Genomic DNA, 21798 nt, shown 5'->3' on the forward strand with positions numbered 1-21798 from the left:
GGGTGAGGCAGAATGGGTTTTTCTTCCCTCAGCTAATCTGTGTCTCTGATTTGCTTCACTTGTTACACGGACAGAACATCCTGTCAACACAGAAATAATGCCAAGTATTTACAGTTTAATGGAACCCAGGGACCAATTAACAACACAGAAAACCACCAGGCAGTGTATTTCTTATCGTAACAGGAGGGAAATCTTGCATTACTGCTGTTCCCCCATTTCTTAAAATAAAGCACCAGTGCTTTGTCAATGATTTCTCAGTAGTAATGTTTATTACCTGCTAGTTTTACCATTGCCCATTTATCAGTCACTTTCTATGTTCAGTCACAAAACCCCTCTCTCTACTTGTGACCTAAAACCCCCAAAAAAAGAACAAAAAAAAAAAAAAGAAAATGCATCTGTCCTTGGGGCTCCAGAGCAGCACTGCTAGAACCTGCCCTCCACCCCAAGCTCCCGAACTGCTGACTCCTCAATAGCTTGATGGATGCGATGCACCTCGTCCTGCGTGAGCGTCCTCTCCGGGTGCCGGTAAGTGATTCGGTAGCAGTGGCTGACCTTCTTCGTCCTACAAAACACAAACCAAAAGAGGACTCATAAATACATATGCCTGCAAATGCAAATGCATGAGGCCAAACACTTACCCTCTGGATCATTTTTATTTGCGGTCTAATTTTGCTCCTGTTGCTTGAAAATCACCTTAATGCTAAAACACACAGTCCAGAGAGGTGGGACTGAGATGAATTTTAATTTTGGCAGAGGACTTTGCTGAAGTCCACTTTGTAGTACCTCAGCTTGTATTGTGGTGTGGTAGCTTCTTGCCAGAGCAAACCACCCCACGAAGAGGACTTCTTACCCTGTGCTACAGAAAGTAAAAGACAAAAGAGAACAGGGAACAGGAGTAGAGAAAAGGGAATGATGGGGGGGGGAGGGGGGGAGAAGTTCCTGGCTAGGCAAAGACAAGTTAATGAAAAATCAGGACAATTCATTTAGTTGAGTAAGAGTGAAAAAAATCTTCATGCTTTCCACCAAAAGCAAGTAGGAGCACCTAGCTCTTGCAAGGGCATCTCTAATTGCAGTGCCTGTGTTACTGAATTTAAATGGCAGTTGTGGCATCCTTTTTAGTTTCAAGTGGAGCCCACACAGTTTCTTCCTTCAAAGATGAACACTCACTTCAGTGAAAGAGAGAAAATCTGAGGGGAGAAATAATGGGAAACCAGACAGTATGAAGCAGAAGCAGCTCTCAGAATGGCAGAACTCTGCATTTAATGACATGCAAAGGCAGTCAGCAAGCTTTGGGTCATCTCTCCCCTGAAAATTGTTTCATGTTAGAACCATGTTTATGTTTACAACTATTTGATTAAACCTAAGGTTAGATGTGTTCGTCCACAAAGATAACTCTCAAGATACTCATTTCAACCTCAAATCCTACTAGAAACAAGCACAGGTAATTTTTACCTCAGAATGGCTATTTGATACCAATTTTGTCCCACCCAACATGGGCAGGAAGTTTGCCCTGCTCCCACTGGCAGTTTACAATAAAAAGGCTATTTCTAATTAAGGCATTCCTCCTTTCTTTGTGTGCTCTGAAGATAAAGCAAGGTAAATCTGGCTAGCACTGGAAAGGGCAAACTGCATTTCATAAAGTGTTAAGCTGACTGCAGTTAACTGCTAAAAGCCAGCCGAGAGCTTTCCCTGTGTGCAGGTTAAATGCTGCAGAAAAGTGATCTTTGAGAAAAGAGGGGGAGGTGTAACTGTGGGGAAAGTGTTGCTCTGCTCTGCTCCACCTCTTCTAAGCAGACAAGAGGACAGACCTGGGGAAAGCAAGTAAATGGAATAACAAGGATTTGGTCAGATGCTACACTGCCAGTAAGAAATTTCAGTACGAGAGAGGGATAATGCATTGGAGCTCAACAGAAACAATTTTCAAAACTAGGCTGCCAAATATCGTTAGAGCTGGTAGTATTTCAGTTTTTAAATGTGCTACAGGAATACACCTGATCAAAACCATTTCAAATTGTTTTGGCTGAAAATCTGTTTGGAAGGTGTACAATCACAGGCTTAATCCTGAAGTTTTGCAAGTATTGGGAACATATCCCATGATCTAAAATTCATTACCATTATTTAATGTGATGCAAACACAAGTTTGCTTAATGTAGATGTAAGGTGTGGTAGATGTAGCTACAGCACTGCCTTGGTTAAATGAAAGTGACAATTAATCCTGACTTAGGTGTTTCTGTGTCCCCGCTCCCTCCATCCTAGTGAGCAATTCAGTCCATAACAAATTAAGTATGGCAGAATAGGACACAATAATTTCTTGTGGGTGTTGTGGCAAAACAGTAGCTTTAGGAGGTATTTAAATCAGGAAAGGGTAGACGTCTTAGAGAATAGCACTGGACTAGAGCTCTGCTAGCTGCTCCTGAAGTTAAGTGCTGGTATGGGACAAATAAAATGGGGATTACATTAAATGTAATTAATCTAGATTTAATTGCAGGCAAAAAAAAAAAGAAGTTGTAACTACTACTACTACTACATGGCTGGCAACACGTAATTCCACATAACTTTACATAACTCCACATAACTTCAGATGACTGGGATGCTACATTGTATGCTACATTTCTCTCCCACCTTTTAGCTAAGTTTATTTACATCTCTGTTACTAATTAGAAAGAAGTCTTATAAAGGTTCAAATCTATTTCAATAAAAGACACACTGCAAGTTTCAAAACCTTAAGCATCGTTTCTAGAGTACTATTACTAACTTTCCAAGGGAAATGGGGAAGAGCCCTTCTTGGCTCTTCCCTCCCCTAATACTTCCCCTGCTCCGAAATAAAATACTGTAATTAATCCCTGCCATCAGCTGCATCTGGAAACAATTATTGTGAGCAAATAACACCTTTCACTCTGTTTCTTGCTCTCCTTTTGCTCTGCAGAGCAAACTCTGCAGAGTGTTTGCCTACCTTAAAGATGGCTCTGCTAATGCATAATGAAGTCTCTGCTGCATGTCACGCTGCAGCCTGACGATACAGAATCAGCAGCTCTCTATCCTGAGAGACAAAATTTTGAGGGCAAAACTGACAACAGCAGCCTCATGAGGTAAAAAAAAAAAAAAAAAAAAAAAAAAGAGCGAGAGAGAGAGAGAGAGAGAGAGAGAAAATGTAGAAGCTTAACAGGGAGCACACTGGGCTTTATTCACCTAAAGTGCTCCGCCAGACAAGTCCATGCGGTCGCAGTCACGCGGACTCCTCTCCCATTAGGCTTCAGCTGAGCTTAGTGTCACAAGTCTCCTCTGCACCAGCCTGCGGCTTTCAGGTAATGAAACACAGTGAGCACAGGGAAGCACTGCTCACAGGGAGAAGGAATGCAGGGATTTATTCTGATGCTACAGGAGGAAATAGGATATGGACTGTGAACAAACACTGGAGCGAAACAATGCCTAAGGCTCTTTCATGTGATTTTTGGAGGAAAGAGCTTTGCCTCATGATTTTCAGGAAATGGCACACAGCTGCCTCCATGTGCTAGGGAGCTGCTCCCTGCCAGGTCAGTCACTGCATGGGGTCCACCTGAAGGTCAGTATGTTTGGGTCTTTCAGCCTCATACCTAAGCATAACAAGAAATTAAGGAGTTTTAGTCTGCCACTTGTCTAATAAAACCAACACAAAAGCACAGGCACCTGGGCTAGAACGAAAGGGTGTGTTAGGCACCAAAAATTAATACATGTGTGTTAGTTTTCCCTGCATGGAAAACCACTGAAGGATGCTTTAAATGGAACTTGGCTAGAAAGCTGATCCCAGAAGCTATCAACAGCAAAACACTTCAGCATTCTGAAGAACCAGTCTCAGTCATCACAGAAGACTAACCACAGGGTCATTGGGTGACCAAAATGTTGCATGAAGAATAAATGCCTGGCATTGGCATTTGTCTCTTCCACGTGTAATATCATAACAAGAATAAAAATTTCTCCATCCTGAACTGGAAGAGGGAGATAAAAGGGGCAGCAGTGAGTAGGAAACCCCCTTCATTTTAACTGTGTTCTACTTTCCATCTGCCTTAAATAAAGCACAGAAGCACAGGGAGTTCTGTATGGAGGTTACCCCTGCTCTTAAGTAGTGAGGACAACACAGAACCAGACATTTTTCTACAGAGCTGGATTTACTCTGAGGAACAGAAAACTAGAGATGACAATCACCCACAGCATGAAGGAGCAAAAAAGGGTACCATCCCCTTTGTGTGCTGAGCAGTTCACTAAGTAGAACTACTCACCATGATACCTATACTGCACCTTTTCCTACAGAACACTATTTAAAATTAAAGATCTACACACATGGAAGTGCAAGCATTTGAGATTATTTTCTCTCTGTTACGTGAGTCATGTTAATGAGGTTTTCTGAGGGTCTCCCTGACAGGGAAATTTGTATCCTATATGCCCTCAAAAGATTCATCAAGTAATTCCCTTACATAAACCTCCACGCAGTACTCAATGGCTGCTACACCTTTCACAGAGATCACATGCATGGAATGACCCCAGGGAAGAGAAAGGTTTGTTTTGTTTGCAACAATGTCCTGAAAGCAATGACGATGGGAAGAAATGAAAATACTGTTTCATGTTACCAGCATCCTAATTGACAAAGCCACGCAGAGAGCACAGCTTTGGTTTTGCATTGTGGCTCCAGCAGTTCCAGAATGGTTCACGTTTTAAGTGGGAATGGGGAAGAATATTAAACTGCAAGAAGAAGATGGCATAATTACCTGTTCCTTTTTGTTCCATGCTTTCAAACCACATCCATCTCTATGATAGGAGGCACAACTGCTTAATATCCTACTATAAATTTTAAATTGACAAATAGCACTCTTTGCTAGAAACCACATCATGGAAAATGGCAAAAGGCTTGTGCTGTATACCTTACCATCAGTGGCAAATATTTCAATTACCATGGTGATATGCACATAGAATATAGCAATAATTCTCTGAACAAAGGTCTTTCCCAAATATACATTCTCATCAGTCCTTTCAAATGCTAATACTTCATCTCTGGAAGAGCATATTATACACACAGCACATTCATAAAAAGGGACATGTTTTTGTTTAAGGGGATTTTGATGCCAGTGAAAGGCATTAGATCACGTCCAAAAGAAAGAATAATTTTAAACCTACAGAAAGCAGGAAATGGTCATTTCTCTTGCGTACCTTCTCCAGGTGACACCTGACAGAAGGGTGGTTCAGCTTCAAAAATAATTCAGGTCAAAAATACACATGTTGAGACTGTCAACCTTATTTGACCACTGTGGATTTTTTTGGTGGTCACTTTAAAACCTATGCATGTTCACCGACAGATGACTGGATTGAAATATTGTTCTTCTAGTTCACAAAACTGAGACAGTAATGGACTTTTTGCTCTTTTCTAATTGGACTTGGTGAAATCTGTATCTGAATACCAAACCTTAAACCTGCTTGACCTTTTCATTCTTTCTTTAGTATTAATTCCATTTTAAGCTTCTCTCTTCATGTAGAAAAAAAGAAGTCAAAATTCTGTTAATAGCCGTATTATTGAGAGAGATAAAGAGCACAGTATGGGATACAATGGCAAAGGACATAAATAACACCTTCCAGTTAAGACAGTGAAAAGTGGATGAAAAATGAAAGCACTTGGAAACTTTTCACCTTCTCACTGGACACTGTTAGATAGCCATAAATATGATCTAAATCATTGTCCAGCATTCAAAAACATTGGATTAATTCAAAAGCTTTGTTCATTATTTTCCTTTTCTGCCTAAATCTATCGACTAATTTCTTGCAGGCAGGAACAGATACAAATAGATAAATACTGAAAAAAATCTTTCACATGCACCACTTGAAAGTTTTCTGGCTGTTAAAGGTACTCCCTAAATGTTTAATGGAACAGTTCAAGCAATTAGTTGTGCTTTGGCTGAGCACTTTGGCCCACAAAGACCTTTTCTTATTTCAATATATACCTTGGCTTGTTGACAGAGGCCAGCAAAACCTGTCATGAGCAGAGCAGGGGTCTCTTCTGCCAGCTCCCAAGCAGAGGGAATTCTTGTGAAGAGACTGAGTTATACAAGAAACTGAGAGAGTATTTCCCTTGTGCACTGTTACAGTCCTCTCAGTAACCAGCCAAGGATACAGACAACCCATCTCAGACCCAAGCACTTCCTACTGAAAAGCTCTTAAGTCTCACAGCACCAGAAGTAATGGAATCCATTACATGCAGGCAACAACAAAAGAGCATTAGGGTGAAGAAGAAAAGTACCATTCTCCATTATACTAAAAAAAAAATCTAGAGTACCCACAGGATCCTAAGCTAACTGTGACACAGACTTTTGCTGCCACTGAAGGGCAGAAAAAACCTACAAAGCCTTGGGATTTTGGATTGTGTTTTTTCTTTTCATTTTAAAGACAGTGACTCATTGATTCCTTGAAGAAGGCAATAATCAATGGTTGTAAAGCAGGTATGAAACCAGTTCTGAAGGGGATGAATTCCAGCATCGGTGATGACTGCTTGTCCTCCAATTTTCATCTCTTTGGGAAAATCATTTATCAAACACAGGTGACAGAATTCCCATCATATTTGATCAATGCCAATACTGAGGAATCCATTTCACATGGATTTAAAGCTGGATGTGATTGAGAGTTGTCCCTCTTGAAAGGTGAACTTTGTGCATTCACTGCACACTGGGCGTCCTCCATTTTTAGGGGCTCACCAGTCCATCAAGTGGTTCAGTTCAAAATCCTGCTCTAAATCCAGGAAGATTCCAGAGTAGGCTAGAGGCTGAATATCTTCAAGACTTTTTTACTATCAGCAGAATAACCCCATAGCACTCTTCAGACCAGATAAATTCAACACTATGCATGGAATGAGTCTCTCAATTTCCCAAGGCTGAGCCTTTCAGAAGTGAAAGAAAGCCATGCACACAAAGATCAGAACATGTGCAAACCTGTGAGACTCAGAATAGGGTACAAACCCCTATTTTTTCTTCAGGGTTATCACTATGACAGGATACAAGGACTGCACAGGTGGAAAAAAGATGGGAAAAAGAAACTTTCAAACACACACATACAAAATCCAGTGAAATAACTTCTACCCATTGCAGTGGAAAATAAGAGAAGGTTGATTGGTAAAGCACTTGAGATTTAATTTGAGACTGAACATAGGAAAATAACTGGATGCTGAAAGTAAGAGAGAAAAAAGGATAGTCTCAGCATGAGACAGGACAGAATAACTGTTCTGTGAACAGCACAGGGTTTTATTTTGCTTCACTTTCCCGACGTTTGACTGAAAAATGTTCATGTCAAAGGTTTTTCAAAGCCTAATCTTGTTTTCACCAAAACAAAATGCAACGAGTAATACTTTTTGTTATTTGTAGTTTAAAAATTGACCACTGGAGACTTAAGCATTCTCTAACTGAGCAAACAAACAAAATACTTCGATTTGGATATTGTGTCCTGTGGGAATTGCCATCTAAGCTTCTTGACTTTCTCCTTCCCTGTTTAGTTCAGAAATCATGGCAAGACTGCATTTCCCAGAGAGGTGAAGGCAAAAAGTTCCTATGATGGATCACCCCCTCTCCCTGGAAAAGAAACTTGGCTGGCATAGCTTATACTGACATACTCAGGAGAACAGAAGCACACATTACCTGAAAATCCTGGTAGCTCTGGCAGCTGAAGCATGTTGGCTACCAACCAGAAAAGTCTTACAGAAAAATTCACATTTTCAGTGAGTAAACCCACAATAAATCAACATATTTTCTGCCATTGCTGGCTCTCCTGCTTTCTTCATGTTTTTCTTGACCTTCTAAATCCCTGGTAATTTAGTGGTAGAAGAAGGTATCTCTGGCAGCAACAGGCTCTGTGGTTCTGACAGAGCTTTGTGACTTGGCTATCTCCTTCACAACTCTGTTGTGCCCTTCCAGGGCAGCTGGCTGTACTGGAGACGATGAGGGACACAACCTGTTTGCAAAGAGTAGCTCTGGAAGACACACTGTAGAGTTGTACTTCCTGTGCAAAGACATTGTATTCATCTCCCTCTGAGCCACAGGGTGCAAGAAGGGGATGGAAGAAGCTTTGGTCCTCCTACTGTCACACAGTGATGTTAATGATTCCATTCCTGGGCATTAGCCACAACAGGATCACTCTAAACTTTCCAACCATTGCCAGCTGGAATGCTACCTGTACTTAAGAGTGGCATCCTATCTCAACAATCCGAACAAATCCAATGCGAGAGGCGGATTTGGACTCTTTAAAATGCTTTCTAAAATATTTATAATAAAAATGTTAAGTGTGATACCTTTTCAGTTCTTCTGAGTGAAAGATCAAAGACAAGAAGTATAAATATTTAGCAGTTTTTTCCGCCAACTAGATGTTAACACTAAAGGCTACAAAAAGTATTACTAAAAATAAAATTGCTGTCAAATTAAAACATATTTCATAATCAAGCAGAAAGGGAATTTATATGAGAATTAAAAACAATTCATTCTCCTAATAAATGAAGATGGATGGCAGTGACAGCTGGTTCAGATGTATCTCCACTGAGCACTACCAGAAATCAGTGTCTAGATGGCTGACAAGTGCACAGGTAGGCCTCAATGCTGTTTTAGACACTTGTATAGATTTTGTCACTGAGATTAGTGGTTTTGTCCTCACCAGGCTCAGGAGGTAGGTGTTTAAGTTCCTTCTACACTTGTAGTGAGTTGACGTATAGATGAACATGGCTCTGGACTCAGACCAAGAACCTAAATGACTTTTCCAAGGTCACACAGCAAATTGATGAGAGAGGGGGGCTTGGGTAAACGCAGGCACAGACCCTTTCAGTTACACTTCTTTCAAGTTACTCTTCCCATGCACACACACTTCCAGTCACCCTTCCTTCCTGCAAGTTGTACAGCAGTCCTGGAACCCGAAACAGGCTATGGAAGGAAACAGCAACTCATCCCATATGAATGGACAGGGCAGGGAAGAGTGGAGAGACAACATCAGGGTAATCAAATCTGCTGGTTTTTAAGCGACAAACTAAACCCAAACCAGGAAAAAAACAGGATGGGGACAAGACAGCAGGAAGAGCTGAGTCAACCTGAGACTAGAAGACAAGACGGACTTTCAAATAGTAAGCAGAGGTTAAAAGAAATTACTTGCCCCTTTTAGGTTTTTTTTTTTTTTTGAGGAAAAGCAATACATTAAAGCACCTGCTCCACTGGTCAGCCTGCAGCCCCAGAAGGATAGTTAAAATAATTTGTTGCTCTGTGTGTGCAAATATAGGGGGTTTCTCACTGGGGCTGCTTACAATATCTGTCAAAGCTGGTGAAAACCCTGGAGCCACTTGCACAATTAAGTGCTGCTTGCTATGTCCTTCCAGTTCATAAGTTATTTTTCCTCTCTAAATTGTCAGGTTTTATGAGCCTTAATCTGGCTAACTGGATTTGTTTTGGAGATACAGAAATTCACCACTTTTGCTCCCTGAGGACAGAGTGGTTCCACACAGACAGCCACAAGAAACCTGTTCTCATCGTTTTTTTGACAGCTGCTGCCTTGGGAAGACAATTCAGAGAAAGTCCTCAGAGTAAGGAGAACTACTGGCCAGCAGATAAAACTACTGCTAACACACAGGAAAACTGTCTGGCTGTTAAACTTTTCTCTTGCCAGATTCCATTTGTACAGGTTATACATTTGGACCATGATGACAGACAGAGTCTGGATCTTGCAGGTGAGGCTTCCCTGGTTATTTTGAATGGAACGATGGGGAAAATGTCATGGCATTATTGAAGCTAGCCAAAAGATAACAACATATGCCAATGAGGCGCATGGGCCAGAATTTTCAGAGCTGTCAAAATGAGCATTAGTTTGGAAAACCCTAACTGCCATGTTTGGCATGTCACCCCCTTAATATTATGGTTGCTCTTTATGAAAAGAAAAACGTGTATGTGATAGGAAATATGCATAGTGAACACCTCCTACGGTGAGATCATATGAGCATCATGCAATAAAACACCATGTGGGCATGAAGATTAAAAGGTCAGGGCACAAAATGAGATGCATCATTCTGTGAGTGCAATGAAATTACTGGTCTGCCACTCAAGAAAGGAAAGCAAGCCATTGAGACATTACACTAGGAAGATCAAAATACCATCTTTGCTATGACTTTACTAAAAAAGGCCAAGCAATCCTCCCACTAGCAGGAATTAATATCAACAAAGAAGGAATAAGATTGCAGCCCAGAACAGGGAATTCACAGGGAGCATCAGAGTAAACCAAATGTTCTCAAATTGTCCAAGACATGAACTTTGCCCTAAAGCACTTTAGGAATGAGCAGAAGAAATCTCAAGGCTGTTATCAGTTGTCTTTGAGAGCTCATGGAAGACAAGTAAGGTACCAAATGTTTCAAAAAGGTCGGAGTGCTTATTTTTGGAAATGGAAAAAAACCCCAAAGCTAGGAAGCCATAGAAACTATAAACCTTTTGCCTTTAATTTCCCAAAACCACTCTGGTGCAGCTAATTAGCTCAGTTGGTTGGAACATGGTGTTAATAATGCCAGGGTTGTGGGTTTGATCCCTGTGTGGGCTGTTCACTTAAGAGTTGGGCCTGATGATCCTCGTTGGTCCCTTCCAAGTCAGAATTCTGTGAATCTGAAATGATTTGTAAGCACACAATGGAAAAAAAGGTCAAGAAATTAAAATTGTGGATGCATAGATTAAATCTAGTCAAAACAACCTAATTTCCATCTATAAAGGGATATGAGGCTAATAAATCAATAATCAATAACTGAACCAATAAATTGCAGGAGGTAGCAAACAGCACAGAGGGCAGGTGCATGTGTAGGTGTGTGTATCTTCACAGTGAGCTAAACCAAGTAAGAAAAAATGGTCTAAAATCAACATGTCACAAACTATGGTTCCACTGGCAGGTGCAAGTAGTTTCAGACAAAGCGGTAAAATTCTAGGAAAAAAAATTAAGCCTTATAATGAAAAGTGAAAAAACCAAGAAAAATACTAAATCCAGTTCATAAAATTAGGTATTAAAAATTTGTCTTCTTAAACATTTCACCACAGAGGGAACTGCATATAGGTGGATGAGAAAACTGGTGATCAATACTGATGATTACTACAAAAAGGTGACCTTGCAAGTGGCTGTAGTAGTTCTCAATAATTTGTTGCTTCTAGAAGCAGTTATCCACAGTTCACCCAAATCTTAAGGATAATTCTTGTAGGGTTCTTCAACTTGGCTCCTAGATGATGGAGTATTTTCACTAATGGAAGAGGTGATGCAGCAGAAGTGTTTGTTAACCGGCATTTTACACTAAGCTGGGTAAAACACTAAATATAGACAAAGACAAGTATGGATAATCCTGACAAACTGAAAAAGCTGAAGGATACAATTCAACCAGACCAAGTGAAAGCCTGGCATACAGCAGCACTGCACAAAGTGTCTAAGGACCACACAGAACCATGAGCTGAAGGTGAACCTGTGACATTGCTAGGTAACACAAGTTGTAAGGCAACACTGAGAGAGCATAGGTTGCTCAGCCTAAAGAACAGAAAGCATGAAGACATGCTTTAAATACCTAAAATAGTGCTGCACAGAGTTAGGTAATAATCTTTCATCAACATTCACAAGCAGCTGGAGACAAAAGTAATGAGCTCATATTGCAGAAATGTTCAGCTTGAAAATTCACTTGGAAAGGCAGTTGGGGTCCCCTTTGCTGGAAGTCTTAAAGGACTGGTTATACAAGTGTCTGTCAGGAATGCTATAAGTAGAGCTGATCCTGTTTTGGAGTAGGAGGATGAACTAGGTGGCAGTACTCTTCAACTCTTTAGCATAACATATTGTAACAGTCCTTAAAATGCAGAAAGTTACTTGAGTGGCAAAGATAGCTCCCTGAAGGTCCAACTTAACACACATCCTGTATTTGTTTATCCCCTGAAGGCGATGTAACCTCTTCAGACCAGCAACCCTATCATTAGCCTTATAAGCCAATGTTGAAATTCAGCACATAGGAAAGCAAAGTCTGCTCAGTTACCTTTCACTGCCCAAGTCAACAAACCAAACAAACAAGCAAACAATCCAGGAAAGTCCACTCTATAAGACAGCATCCCACAGGGAGAATGTCACTCAACTGCTTGTCCCACTTGCTTCAGGGATGAGAGATGCCTTAGGAAAGCTCTAAGGAACAGCCACAGAAGATGCTACCCATCTTTGATAGGCTGCATTCTTTCTTTTAAGCTTTTCTGAGTTTATATCAAGAGGTTAACCCTTTGCTTTCAGCTTTCCAAGTTCACATTAAACCACAGACAATCTTAAAATAAGGGCAAAGTCTTTCTTCTAACAAAATGATGTTGCAAACAAGCCTGTTGAAATTCTTCACCTCAAAGCAATTTTGGCAAGTCCAGGGACTAGGAGACATCTGAGGCACCAGTCTTTACATCAAGATTGCCTGGTTGGCCCCACTCTGGGGACTACAGCCTTCTGATATAGAAGCTGATCAACTATGCCCTACTGCAGGTAGAGAGACTGAAAAAACACAGAGAAAATGGAATGTACTAGGACATACTGCAGATCAGCTAATCTCATAATAGAAACCCATAGAAATTGCAACGTGTGGAGCCCTAGTACAGTGCTCTGAATAACCAGCCATGTTTCCTTCATATTCCTGCATGTTATCCTGGCCTCTCCATTCTCACTCACTTGCTGTTCTGCGTTCACTTACTAAACCTGTTCTACACTAGACAATAGCTGTGAGGAATGAGCTGCCTTTCATTTTACCTACCTATGCTGCCTTCTGCAGCACAGAATGAGAAGCCAACATAATAACCCCATCTACTTGTTTAAGAATATGTGTAAGTTAAGTGTGTATATCCAACCCAGAATACTCTGTGATTCTGTGATACATTCAAAACCATTGCTGCAAAGGCTATGCTTTTTATTAACCTTCACAAGTTTGCTTGGACTGATAAGACTGCTAGATTTTGGGAAACCTTGATGTTCACTAAATCATTTTCAGGGATTAAATGTTGATCTCAGAAAAGTGCCATTGCATATGTGTTCTTCTGTTCTTACATGAAATATGAAGTTGCCAGGGAACAAATAAACTATTTATGACTTATCCTGTACAGTAACAAAGAATGGCTTAATGGGGGCATGTACTACTTTGAAACTACTGCAGTCTGTTGCTCTCTGAACTGGAGACTCTCTTAACCAAGTTTAAGATGTATACTCTCCTTTCTCCTCAAAAAGAGATCAAATTCTTGACACGACTGTCTGAATCACAGCGGAAAGACTCATACGTGCCACAGGCTCCTGCACCACAGTCCCACAAACCTGCCTTACTTGTAGGTAATTCAGTGTAGAACACACAGAGCAAACATTAACTCAGATCACTAACTGAAATGAACTCAAGTTATTCCTACATTACTGACTTTAGAGTTATGGTAGACAGGACTGGTATCATACATTAGATGCAACAATGTGGTGGCATGACCCTAAAGACCATAATCTCTGCTTGTAGATCTTCATTTGAACTACAGTAACATACAAGGAAGGAGATGTTCCTTCAGAGATTATAGGGAGCTACACCTGAACAGTCACCTTGCCAAGTCTTCTCAGGAGGTCATTTCATTAAGATCAGCAGAGTTGTTTGTTCTCTTCTTTGCCTAATTTGACACACCTAGCCAGGATGGCTGGTGTTCTAACATTATGCTTCAAAACACACTCAGTATGAAAGAATATGAAAATTATTGGACACTCAGGGCTGAGAGGGCTGCAGTGCTGTTCATGCTCCCTTCTGCATCCACTGTGTCTCTCCACTGCACTCACATGGACAAACTCCCTCCCCAGCCAGTGACACCATCTCTCTGCAGAGACGGCTGAACCAACATAGGTGCTGTGTGTGGATTTAGTGAGAGAATATACTTCCTTAAAACGGAAGGGATGTCAGAAGTTACACTGTAGCCCTTATTGAGAAGAAGATGGAGACTAGAATAACCCTGTGGCATTTTTCACTGTAGTCTCTACCAAAAGGTGAAGACAGAGAGACAGTTTGGACAACTCAGTAAGATCAGATTGCTGAGCAGCATGAAGTAAAGAAAGAGAGACATCTGCAGAACTCCTTCCTGAAACCCACACACTTTTCATCCACAGTATATCATGACACTTGATGCTATTGTGATTTTACTTTAGCATCCACCTAGGGAAAGGTTAAAAGGATCTCACTCCTGACTGCAACAAACCCACCATAGAAGCCAAAGCACCAGTCCAAAGCACAAGCTGGATGGGACCTGGGCAATCATAGGACAGTCAAAACATTTCTGAGCACTTCTAAGCTGGATGAAAGATTTCTTATATTACTGGCACATCTGCACTGGGAGAGAAAAGCTTAGTCTCCTGTATCTCAACAGATCTCAGTTCTGATTCTGTTTATCTCACAACACATCACACAAACTCCACAGGGAAGCATGGAAAGAATCTGGATGAGGCTCAGCATCCACCTACAAAGCCTGTGGTTAGATCCATACTGTGTTGGATCAATCTTTCAGTTTTGTTGTTATTGTTTTTGTTTTTTAAATGTTGAGCCTGTATCTATTTTCCACAAACACTGGGTGAGCATTTCAGTAGCACCTGGGTGAGGCAATAAAACTGAGCAGCAGTGCTGTTTGCACAAACCCTTCTCCAATCCTGTCTCCAGGTGCTTCTCTCCACTTCTCAGATTTGCCCTACTGCATCTAAACCAGCACGTCTGCCCCAGTGGCTGCACATGTGATGAACCACACCAGCAATCTGATGGGGTTGAAAAATTACCAAATTTCCAATCCGGGTCACTGAGTGGCCACTCCAGCCGCTCTGCCAGCACAGTGCAGGGGTGAGAACAGCACAGAGCAAGAGTTATGCTGCCAGGAAAAACACATATGGAAACAGGGGCTAAAATCACAAGCTGGTCATTCACTGAATCCACATAGACACTAAAACACATCCTCCCTTTTTCCCCCAAGTTCATGCAAAACCATCAAAATGAGATATAAGTGATAGGAAAAAAACCTGTCTGGCTGTCCCCAAAAGTTGCTGAGTCCTAGCTCCTGACCTATTCCCACTGAAGGCAATGGGATGACATCTCTTTCTGCCAACTGAGGATTCAGCTGACATTTTACAAAACAGGAGGGACAGGTCCCTGGATAGCAATGTTTTTAAAACTGATGAGCAGAAGTAGCCAGTCAGATCCTCTTCTTAAAAATGATGATACACCACTTTAGTTAGGAAACGAATGAATGTGTTCAGGACAGCATGAGAAGAGGTAAGCAAAAACTGCCATGACAGCTAAACTTTGCAACACTGCAAAATCTTTTGCCACCAGATAAGCCTGAGGTCAGTGCTCTGAGTTGATCTTAGGTATGTAGGGTCCTTCACAAGGCCTCTGCTCTAGCACAGATTTCATCCTGTGCAAGTGAAATTGTCCTTTCTGGCAAACATAATACACATCTTCAGAAAGGAAGCCTGTGTTTGTAAGCTCATTTTCTCAGTATTTCATCAAATATAGCAAAAACACTTAAGGAGTTAGTGCCACTAAAGATTAATCTGTTCAAGATCGTTACCTTTAACTATTCCCCTGTCTTGGGGACATCAGCCCAATCTGCCTGGTGGCTTTTGGAATTTGAAAAGCAAGGTTGGAAAGGTAGCATGTGGGGATCAAGGCTTAGAAATATTAACAGTGAACCACTCCTTTGCTGAGAGAAGGCATGATTGCCTATAATGAACAGTTACATGGAGGATGAGATAATCTAAGTGGGACTGTTATGAAATTTAACTATGAGATAGTTTGAGCCATGATCTATAAAGCTGCTAACTGGGTTCAGTAAGTTGCTGAGTCATTACCATGTAAGACTGGGCTGCTCTGAAATCCATCTGGGTAAAGGCATTGAGTGGTTTGCTATTGGTTAGAGAAGATGGAAATGAGCACATTTGAACATGAATTTCCAAGAATAAAAAATTAATAATAAAAAAACCATTAGCCACAATTACACACCATCCACACTAACAATATTGTGCCATTTGCATTTTAATTAAAGCTGCCCTGAGACTGAGAATTAGCAGGAATGAAATTAGCATGGATTTTTAATGTTCCGAGAAAAAAATACAGTACATTCTCTGCACTGAAGTATCTCTTATGACATCAGCTCAAAGTAAAATGAGGACTGGGCAGAAGGATGCTGAGTACTACGTATAAATCACTGATCTTCCACCTTTTAGAATATTTTCACACTCAAACTGAGATGCTAAATGAGCTTAGAACTTAACAGGAAAAAAGAAAAAAAGAGAAGAAATCAAAAACCCACGACTATGGATATAATTTATTCTGGACTCACTACTCCAGCAGAGACCCAGGGCTGAGCTAGTCAGACAACTCTATTATGTTTCATCTGAAGAAAGTGTGATTAGTGGAGGAAATGTCACATTTACACTTAAAAATTGTTTCAAAGGCAACTCGTATCTTTTGGCATAACTCAGCCATTTAAAAAATACTTCAAGAGAAAGAGGCAGACATAGCAAAGAGCACTCCTTTTTATGATTTCCCACCCTCGTATTAAGCCACGGGTTCAGCTTGAATATTCAGAGTCTCAGCAGTTGGCATTTCCCAGGCAGCAGGGCAGAACTGCTCTCCGCTGGACCTCAGAGATGCAGGGCTCTCGGGGATGAAGGCTCCCTGCACAGTGCCTGCCTCACGGAGCACAGAGCAGCATGACATGGAGCAAGGGGAAACTGAGCCTTCTTCACTCCCTCTGCTGTGAAAGGGGAGAGCTGGTCTCTGCAGCTGCTCTACAGCATGTGGGAATGGGACAAAGGTGGCCAAACTGGATGGAGAAGGAACATTTGCTAATAAATATGTGCCTTCAGATATTTTTCTCAAAGGTCACATTGACAGCATTCCATATAAATTGTGCATTTCTTCTGAAAATGTCTGTGAACACTCACCACTAAAATAGTCACAGTGTCACTCCCAACTGCAGTGCTTGAGCAGTGCAACATTCATGACCATTATACATGGACAGCCTACAGCCCTTCTGGGCTTTGTGGTTGGGTTTAGCTTGGTTTCTGTTTTTTTCTTCCTTTAAATGCCAGCTACTCTCAGTCTTCTTTTTTTGGCTTTTCACTCTTTTTTTTCCCTTCTACTTTCATTTTGGCTTGGCATTTGCTGGCATTGAGCTGTGAAACTGTACATGGAGCCAACTAAAAATCCATGGGAAATTCAAAGGAAATGAGCTGCAGAACTAACCATGAAGTACTTTCACCACTGACGTACCAACTTCATGGCCAACCTCACTTGTAACCCCCTGGAAACATCACACAAACCAAGAAGCACAGGAACTTGGACAGGATTCACAATTCCATCTCTTTGCTGAGTTTGTATTTGGCATGTCTCTTTCAGCTTCATGTTAACATCACCTCTGATGTGCCTTTTTTTTTACTTTTCAACCCTTTTAACAACCTTTGATAAATGGAGGACCCTCTATTACACCCCACTATTACATATTTGAAACAGAATACCCCAAAAGATCGAGTTGATCTACATGAGTTTGATCCATCCACACTGAAATTCTGACGGCAAAAAATTACAGCAGCTAAATTTGGCTTATGGCCAAAAAAGCCCCCTATGCCTTCCACTCACTGGGCTACAGACATGCCAGCTGAAGTGTTGTGTGGCTTGCAAAGGTTACTACTGTAACAATGAATGGTCCAGGATGAAATTGTAGAGACTTGTTTCCACAAGGAAATGAACCAAACTCATACTTGGCTGAAAATTTACCCTCTCTTGTGTTAAAAACATACCTGTGCACACACAGTAACCATGATGTTCACAGGGTTTGCCATTCCATTCAGGACGAGCATGCCTGCCTTCTCTCTGCTTTCTCAAGTGAGCAGAAACCAGGCACACTTGGTTTTAGGAGACAGAAAGCAGCACTGAGAGCAGGCTCAAGGAAGCAAAGCACCAATGGAAAGAACCAGCTTTTGCTAGGAACCAAGAAGAGTATCTCAAGAATTGCAGACAAAGCCAAAATGAAATTTTAAGTGTACTCACAGACTGTAATGCTGGAGCTACACAGAATTACTGAGTTACCATTCATCAGCTGAACTGCTGAAAGAAACTATGTTCATGTTTTTACCCATTCCTCCAGTACAATAAAATACATTAGCTTAAAAGGTGTCCATAAAAAATATTAAGAATGAGAAAACTTCAAGGCTATGCAGATGAGCAGAGAGGTGGCAATTCATTCAGCTACAAAAATGGGATCAATTCCAATTACAAGTTCATACCTTATTTATAGCAGCCTGGCCTGCCTAAACTAACATATTCATCTCTGATAAACATCAGACATCTCTGGCCATGGCAGGATATCAGAAGTGGAAGCTGAGCTGAGAAGGACAGTAAGTGACAAGGACTTGCTGAATGTCATTCAATGAATCATTTAACCTCTTTGCATGTGAAGAGAAATGCAGGCACCTCACTCAGCCTTCCTAAGAAGCTCAACTCAATAGAAACTCCCACCCAAATAAAGGGCTCTGAAATCCCTGAAGAATGAAATACATGTATTTAACATACATGGATTCCATGTGCCCAACCATGTCTGTCAATTGAGCAGGACTGCTCAACTTTTATGTGAGACAACGTGACTTCTGAAAGGTAATTTGTCAGTGTGGCAACAGGCTGAGGCAAAATTCCTACTATGAACCTCAGAAAATAAAGAGGGTAAAACTTTGTGCATTAATGCTTTTCAGTATATTTATTGAAGCAATATATTGCATATTTAAATTTACTCTTCATCAGATTATTTCACTACAGAAAAAAGCAGTCTATTGTGAAACATCAGAGCAGACTGGATGGGTGGCTTATCAGACTTGAGAGCAATGACTAGCAGTTGATCCATCACCCTCAAGCTTAACATGCAAAGAAAAAGTGTCTCCCCTCATCCATCATGGTGTAAAGAGCAATAGGTCTAAACACAAATATGATTAGACTAACTGCAATCTTTGATATAGCAATGCCTGCAAAGGTTACCTGCAAATTTAAAAGGCAGCAGCCAACTGTTTTTGCATGAAAAGAACAGTCCAAGAGAATATAAAGGGCATCTGTGTGACTTTCCTGCTAGACATCCTCCAAAGCCACAGATTATTCTCTTCCCACTGCAAATACCACAGCCTCTTCATCCGGACATAGCAGGCAGCAAGGTCTGCAAGAGCAGCAGCCCTTGCCCTGCTCACTCCTGTGGCAGCACCACGCCTGCTTTGTGGCCACACAGCTGGTTGTGTAGACAAATGATCCCCACTCAGCTGAAGCACAACCCTCCCACCCTGGTGTTTTTCTGGAGGACAGGTTCCCAGCTAGATCAGTCCCTGATTTGGATGCCAGAACACAGGGGATGACGTGACTGAAGGAGTGAAGACTGGGAATAGTTTTTGTCACTGTCTAAGATCACAGTTCCAGGACCAAGCCCAGAGAATCTGCCAGCTCAGCTCCTTGCTTCTCTGGGCTCTCCAAAACAACTGCCAACACAAGATGTGATGTCTTCAGTGGGTACCAGCTGGGACCAATGCTTTAACATCTTAACCTGACCTTTCTTATGTTTGACTGAAAACATCCTTCACATGCCTGTAACTTGGGTGTGAGTTACTGCAATGTAAATGGTACTGCTGGCCTGTAACCTGTATGAGAGAACACTGAGCTGGATTCACCTTGCAATACATTTATTTTGTAAGCAACTCTTTTTCTCTTCCTCATAGTTACAGAGGCTTATGGGAGAGCAAGTAGAAGCTTGTGGGATTTGGGATGTTTGTCTGGCTGGAGACATAAGAGAATCTGATTCATTTGTGTTTTCTTTCCGAAATGCAACAGCCATCAAGCAATCACAAAATAGTGCTGTGATTAAACAACTGATCACAGGCGAGCGTGGGGATGCCCACACACAGAAAATCTGCCCTGCTGCTTCCTGGGTAAGTTTGCAGCCTGTGCCAGGTTCTGTACTGCTGTGTTAGACTGCTCCCTGTTCTCAAACTAGCTCATGCACAGGCTTTATAAAAGCAAGGCAAGCCCTCTATTTAGATCTTTCATTTGCACTTACATTTCTTAAAGAGACAATTGTGATTTTCCAAATAAATAACAGAGCCCAAAGAACACATCCAAATATTGAAATTGAATTTGGGGGAAACAACTAAGTATCTTGGTTTAACTTTCACACTGGTAGAATTCAGAAAGAAAAAAACACAAGTACTTCCAATACTTTTGTGTTTGTTGAAAATTGCCAATAATTTCTGTTGCAAAAACATTTTCCTTCCACTTTCAACATTCCTCTGAGACAAGACAAAAATAGTCTAACTGTGAAAATGATCCATTTTACAGGCATCAAACTATTTTTAAACCCTACTCCTCAGTCTGCTCCTCTATCCCTAGATCATCAGTAATTTATTTATGAAATTCCCTGAGGAAGGGAGTCTGCAAAGGAAAGGTAGGTGGGAAGCAAAAAAAGCCTTACATACACATATATATGTATGTTCATTCCCTAGAGGGGAAGTTGCTAGGTGCCAAATTCTGACCTCTGACACAAAACAAACATCACCTCACTACCAGCATGGTTTTGTTGAAGTCAATGAGATGCCCCAGTATCACCACAATAAGCACAACCCAACCCTAATGGTGAACATGCAGAATGATGGAGGAAGCAGCCGACCTAAGTGTCACATCTGTCTCTTCCATGACATAAATCACTGTAAGGTCACAGGTAAATCAGGCATGGGTAAGTAGGAGGGCCACACACTGACTGCACTTGAGAGGAAAAGGAGTAACACCACAAACTTTGAAGGTGGAAGTAGGTAAACTGATAGGGGAGATGTGTGATGGCATTGAAGATCACTTGAAGAACTCCCTACAGCTGGGAACCATTACCAATATGCACTTAAGTCTTAATTTGGGAGCAAATCCAGGAGGGATATGCTTGGAGTACTGGACTGGGCTCCTCATCTATCCAACAGAGGAAATCAGGTGATACTAAGATTAGCTCAGTTGGTTGGAGCATGGTAATATTAACACCAAGGTTGTGTGTTTAATCCCCGTAAGGCCTTTCACTTAGGAGGTGGACATCATGATCCTTGTAGGTCCCTTTCAACTCAATATTCTGTGATTTTGTGACACTGCAAGCTTTCCTTTGCTGCCAGTGAAGGAATGACTGACATTTCAAAAGCTGGAAGACCACCAGGATTTGGTCCTTCTGTGATCCTCTCTTCCTTTCTGGTACACTGAGAGAGAATGGGCGGCCGTACAGCTTTCCTCCTGCTCCTTTGCAGGGACAGTGCTGCAGGCAGTATCCTCTGCAACGGGGAATTACACATGTACTCCTTCAAAAGGTACAAAACTACTACAGGATCAACAGCTTAAAGACAGCTAATAAATCTTTGACTTCAGTACTTTCCTTTAGTGGGAGCTTTGTGAAGCTGTGATCCTATATCCAGGTGCAAAAGAAGCAAACCACTTCTGAGCATCTGAATGACTCCAGGCACACTTGTCAAATGTGGGTGTTGCAGGATTTGTTAAGAATTCCTGCCTGCATAAGGTGTTTCCCGAAACCCAGAATGAAAATAGTCTGTTAGTGGAATACAAGTCCAAGCTCATGTTTAAAGCAAGAACTGTTGATCCCAAATCAATGAAGCAGAAGATTTTCATTACATGGAGCACAGAAGGAAACGTTTGTCAGATATGTCTCTGGAAAATTTCCTTACAAGAACATGTCTGTGTGCACACAGAGTAAGGGCCTATTTTCAGGA

At 41.3% G+C, this 21798-nt stretch overlaps 1 protein-coding gene across 5 annotated transcripts in view; it reads right to left on the reverse strand.

Moving 5' to 3' along the window:
• Nucleotides 1–247: 247 nt before the first annotated feature.
• The window catches only part of FARS2 (phenylalanyl-tRNA synthetase 2, mitochondrial), a 239735-nt gene continuing 218184 nt past the window's right edge, over nucleotides 248–21798 (reverse strand). For all 5 annotated transcript variants that reach the window (XM_085051970.1, XM_085051968.1, XM_085051974.1 and 2 more), the window contains one exon: nucleotides 248–562. In XM_085051970.1, the coding sequence (XP_084908096.1) occupies nucleotides 424–562 (139 nt within the window). In that variant the 3' untranslated portion in view covers nucleotides 248–423. The remainder of the gene's footprint in view (nucleotides 563–21798) is intronic.

This window comes from Lichenostomus cassidix, chromosome 2 (genome assembly GCF_008360975.1).
Source record: "Lichenostomus cassidix isolate B80296 chromosome 2, HeHo_3.0, whole genome shotgun sequence".
Classification (NCBI taxonomy): domain Eukaryota; kingdom Metazoa; phylum Chordata; class Aves; order Passeriformes; family Meliphagidae; genus Lichenostomus; species Lichenostomus cassidix.